Source organism: Bidens hawaiensis, unplaced genomic scaffold (assembly GCF_021521415.1).
Source record: "Bidens hawaiensis isolate Kalapana, Puna unplaced genomic scaffold, B.hawaiensis_p1.1 tig00006068_1, whole genome shotgun sequence".
Lineage (NCBI taxonomy): Eukaryota > Viridiplantae > Streptophyta > Magnoliopsida > Asterales > Asteraceae > Bidens > Bidens hawaiensis.
In genome coordinates, this window is record NW_027491401.1 from 269,197 (window position 1) to 274,408 (window position 5,212).

The 5,212-nt window shown below is 36.6% G+C and overlaps 1 protein-coding gene across 1 annotated transcript; it reads right to left on the reverse strand.

The window, feature by feature from the left end:
* Positions 1-998: 998 nt before the first annotated feature.
* Positions 999-4,938, reverse strand: LOC143631418 (wax ester synthase/diacylglycerol acyltransferase 5-like). The gene is made up of 6 exons (XM_077100190.1): positions 4,189-4,938; positions 3,080-3,152; positions 2,917-2,984; positions 1,890-2,105; positions 1,242-1,379; positions 999-1,148 (listed from the first exon to the last, which is right to left on the reverse strand). The coding sequence occupies exons 1-6, from the start codon at positions 4,930-4,932 to the stop codon at positions 999-1,001; spliced, it is 1,389 nt and encodes a 462-aa protein (XP_076956305.1). The 5' UTR covers positions 4,933-4,938.
* Between the last annotated feature and the right edge of the window lie 274 nt (positions 4,939-5,212).

The following is a 5,212-nucleotide window of genomic DNA, read 5'->3' on the forward strand; positions in this document are numbered from 1 at the left end:
ACCCCAAATGGTATGATCATCTCATCTTATCATATACTATCTTGTATCTTACATATTATACCTGATATCTGCTCTAGCAATCTCTTAATATATACTTATATTCAAGAGCAATCTAGTCTGATTCTCACGCCGGAGGGTGGTCACAAGGAGGAACCCCCCCCTTCTCAGTGACGAGCTCACGGTGTCTGTTTTGCAGGTTATCAGAAGAACCATCTTTGCCGGATCCAACCCCTCGTGGGAAACATCTATTTAACCCCCAGGTTATCCGTAATCTGCCCGGGGCCGATTAGTGTTTCTTCATGTATATTTTCTAAAACCATGCTTGAAGAACATTGTGCATTATGCAATAATTAATAACTTGCGTATACCATTCTACAAATTTAGAACATTTTTTTAAACCGGACATTTTTTTACTAAATTTTTAGTATATAGTAGTAGTACATTGAAAATAATAATCAAAATGTTTTTATAATATTTCATTGTATCTACTTTAATAATACAATCAAGTAACAAAAATTTTCTTTGATATTACGACTTGTACACCGTGTTACATTGGCAACCTAATAAGAAAAGTTTAAATATATATATAAAATAAGTAAATAGTGACATGCGTTTTAAATGTAAGCATGAGTTTTAACTTTTAAGATGGTCAAATTGTCACAACTTAACAGTTTGAATTTAAACAAGTTAACTATCAAAACCGGCTTAAAACATGAAACTTTGTTCTATGTCGATACGAGACAACTCGCAACCGGATAATTTCCGTCTATGACTATTGAAAACACATATACACTATAAAAAAATAAAGATTTTCATAGACGGAAATTATCTAAAGATATAACTATCAGTAGTTTTTCTACAACCGCTCATATTTAATAAAACATTCTTTAAGATAAGCAAGTGTTGCAGAATCATAATCATAATGTCCTGTGGATAGGTATAGGGCACAACAACAACAAAAAACCAAGTCTATTAGATTGAATCATTTCTTTTATTTTTCAGCATATTTTTATCGCGAATTCTTTCATTTCGAGTAGTGCATCTTCAAAACATTTTGCTAGCTTTTCAGGGTCTGGAATGAGGTCTTTAGCGACTAAAATCTGCATATCGGCTTTCCCTGCATAACTCAGCATATGCATCGTGATTGCCTGCATTAAAAATCAACACAACCCATTAAAATACTCAATTTACTTACAAATAAATGGTGGTGATGTTTGTACTTAGAGCATGGAAACTTGTACATGGGGTAAACTCGACGATGTAGTTCTGAAGTACGTGACCGGGATGCCCGCAAATGTGATCTCTTCTCTCGGGCCCATCACGTTTGAAATCGTGAAAGAGGTGTTGCAAAGTACTCGGTAATTATGCAAGCTTGCAAACTACAAATACAAATTGTTGATCATTAGTTAAAAATAGAGGTGAGCAAATAAACCGGTTAACCGAGCCGACCCGAAAACCGAACCGTTTAAAACCAATTATGTAGAAACCGGTTTGGAACCAATTGAAACCGTCGGTTTGTAATCGGTTTGTAATTTTCTCCATCAAAACCTGTTCCAAACCGGTTAAATGAACCGAAACCGGCCAAAAACCGTTCAAAACCCAAACCGGAACCGATCGTAACATGGTAAGAAACCGGTTTCAACCCGAACCGAAACCGATCATAAACCGTATTGACTTTTGTTGACCAAACCGAACCGGTTTTGAGTTTTAAACCGGTTTGTGCACCTCTAGTTAAAAACACTAAACACAATAAAGTTATGTTTAACTACACGAGCTTGGGTTTGGCTCGTTTACACCCCTAGGTCTCATACTATCATCAGATAATAAAACAAAGGGTGTAAACGAGCTAAGCTGAAGCGCTCGTGACTAACAACATAATGTAATGTCACCTTTGCCCCAAAGAATTTCATAACAAAGCATCCAATTTGGTGTGATAAAAAAGCCTCCATGGACAACTTCTTCTTATCCATCATTATTTTGGCTCTTTTTAAATAATGAAGTGGATTAGACTCATTTATGTGATAGTAAATTGGTAGGAGCATAACACCAAGTTTGTTTCCCCACATTGGTGTCCCTGCATTTTTCTTCATCAATTCTTTTATATCCTGATAAAATTAACAAATTTTATTTAGAGTCTAGCCATATAAAATTTAGTTTATACAAACTTAGCCAAATCGTTGAAACCGAACCAAGACCAAACTTGACCCCCACCCCCCCCCCAAGCGGAAAAAACTATACTTTTTTCCCCTCTTATTATAACAAAACTAGTGTTTTACCCGGCGCGTTGCGACGCAAATGTTGAGGCGGTAAGTGGAGGCAAATTCGGTTTATTCTCGTTAGGTGTGTTATTGTACCAGAACTAAAACAAAAAAAGAATAATGATAATAAAATTTAGGGTGAACCAATGGGTGGTGTACTGGTGTAGGCCAGTGAAACTCGGGCGTTGGTAGAACCCGATGGTTGTTGATCTCGGGCGTTGAGGCAGTGAGTCTACACAAATTCGGTTGGTTTATGTCACATTTGTGACGGTACCGGAACTAAAATAAACAAAATAAACAAAATAGGCATTCTGTCGATTTTCGTTACGTTTTTCATGGTACTAGAACTAAAACAAAACGCGATAAGTCTACTCGAATTTGGCCGGTTTCAGTCATGTTTGTTATAGTATTGTAACTAAAACAAAACAAAACGAAAAACAAAAAACAAAAAACAAAACAAAATTTACATTCGGTCGGCTTTCGATACGTTTGTTACGGACCGAAACCAAAAAGTACCAAGAATGCCGCAAAGTTGCTAAATCGGGACTTTGCGGCACCAAACTTCTTGTTTGTATTATATAATAATGACTTCACTTAAGCAAATAAGTTGGCTTGCCCAATCTAACTCTACAATGTTTCAAGAATCAAGATTTATAACCTGGAGTCCTGGTGATGGTCTTAGATTAACGAGTGTGACACCGGTGATTTGAACTCCCTCTTGAAGAGCTAGTTATTAAAAACAAGTAAATAATCCGATAAGATATACATTAATTTTCATTCATTACAAATTAAAGACGAATGTTGAGAAGAAAAAGACATACAGCCTGATGATCGGTTGTGCAAATATTTTGACAGTCCAAACGATATTACGCCAAAAAGAACATCATTTATTGTCTGCATGAGGTTTATATCCTTGACAATTGTCAGTCTATGATCATTACTTATAAAATCTCATACATAATGGTCATATACGCATACGGCATACATAATGTTTTGTATGTTTTCTTCATCTAGTATGTTTACGTTGTGATTTTATCTACTATAGATTTTGCCTTTCGAAGGTACATTAGATAGATACGTGCCTAGGACCAAGGCAAGGCGAGACCTAGGCACGTTAAAAAGTCACGTCTAACCCAGTTCTAAACATACGTAAAATGTTACTTCAATTATTATGAAAGTTATAAGTAAAATTTATAAATCTATAAACTTATTAATTTAGGAATTTATATATTATTGAAGTTTTTAAAAGAAACTCATTAAGCTGAAACTTTTAATAAGGCTTAGGAATTTAAACAATTCACATATATCACCTCACTAAACTTTTATAAACACTTAATATATTATGTTAAAAAAGGTAGGGGCGAACGAGCTGACCCGGAGCTCAACTAAGCTCGAGCTCGACTCGTTTTGACTTATAAAAGCTCGAGCTCGGCTCATGAGTCGTTTTTCAAGCTCGGGATCGGCCAATTAGTATTTTTTTTAATTAATTCATATACATTTTTAATTATATCTATATATTATGAGAAAAACTTTACACAAGCCAAAGCTCGGCTCGACCTCATATAGTACCTTAAACGAGCCAAAGCCCGGCATTGCGGTGTGAAACTAATACATAGAAGTCCAAAAGAAGTCAAACTTTAAAATATACAACATACAAGGCTCGGCAAGCCTAAACGAGCTTCCCGTACAAATCGATCTCGAGCTTGGCCAGCTCAATAACTAAACAAGCTTTGTTTGAGACTCAACTCGAGCTCGAAAAGACTCGACTCGTCTCGGTCCATTTGAAAACAAAAACATTTTTTTTGTTTTTTTATCTATTACATTGCTTCAACACTTCTATGATTATAGCTTAAAAATGTAACATAAGTATTAATAATAATAACATTACAAGATATTTAAAAAAAATGTAACACAAATTTAAAAAACTTACCACATTGGCAAGTTTACTCTTAACCATTTTCATATCTTCAAAGCTAAACTTGGCCGTGACAAGCTTTCTCGGCCACAACTCCACCCCTTCGCCGCCACGAACCGCCGTCTTTCGGTCTTTAACCCACAGTCCCCTCATTATAAACTCCATCGCATATATTAAACTAAACCATATTATTTTCAACACGTTAATAATATTATCCACCCTTCCTAAGTTTATTCGTCTTCGTGTCGGTGAAGTTTGTTCAACCGTCAGCTTTTGATCCGGCTCGTCGAGTTTTCTAAACATGTTTAGCATCAACGACATTAGCGAGACACCATCGCCAAGCGCGTGATGCATACGCATCACCAAACAGTTGTGTGCCAACAATAAGTGGACCTCCCATAATGGTTTGTCAGTGGTCAACGGATGGTTGACTGTGAGGTCAGCCACGTATCCGTTGACCACTTCCTCATCAGTGCAGTTGTCTCCTGATACTGCACTGAGAGTATCAGGATGGACAATGATGTGGCGGTTGATGTCCACTTTGGTTTTCCGCCAGTATTCACGGCCGTGAGTGTCCGTGACTAACAGGCTGGAAAACCTGGGGTGGTTGATCATGATAGAGTCGGATATGACGGTTTGGACCGCGTCAAATCCGAGCGGGTGTTCAAGGCCGAGAATGCAGTTTATTATTTGGAGTGTTGCCGGTTGTACGAAAAACCGACCACCCGGTGAGAGTGGTTCGTCGTTGTAAATATCCATTTTCAAATGGAGATCGATAAAAGCGGTTTTTATTAAACGACAAATGTTACTCTTAGTCTAATTTACATCAATAATAAATTTAAACCATATTAGAGAGCAATGATTTATGATTTCTTGAATAGTTATTAAAATAATAATATTATCGTACTTTAAAAAACTAGAAAAGTACACCGAACCAAACACAAAAACATGGTCCGAGGAAGAGAACAGGTGTCACATGGAAATGACAAGATGAATACAAGTGGCAAATATACCATGACGGCGGGGCTGACACGTGAAA

What these genes read in the sequence shown, in the direction of transcription:
- LOC143631418 (XM_077100190.1), bottom strand. Translation starts at nt 4,932, where the DNA reads ATGGATATTTACAACGACGAACCACTCTCACCGGGTGGTCGGTTTTTC. An exon ending in TGAAATTCTTTGGGGCAAAG is followed by an intron (nt 1,380 to 1,889) that starts GTGACATTACAT and finishes TTGTATTTGTAG; the next exon opens with TTTGCAAGCTTGCATAATTA. An exon ending in CATCGTCGAGTTTACCCCAT is followed by an intron (nt 1,149 to 1,241) that starts GTACAAGTTTCC and finishes TTTTTAATGCAG; the next exon opens with GCAATCACGATGCATATGCT.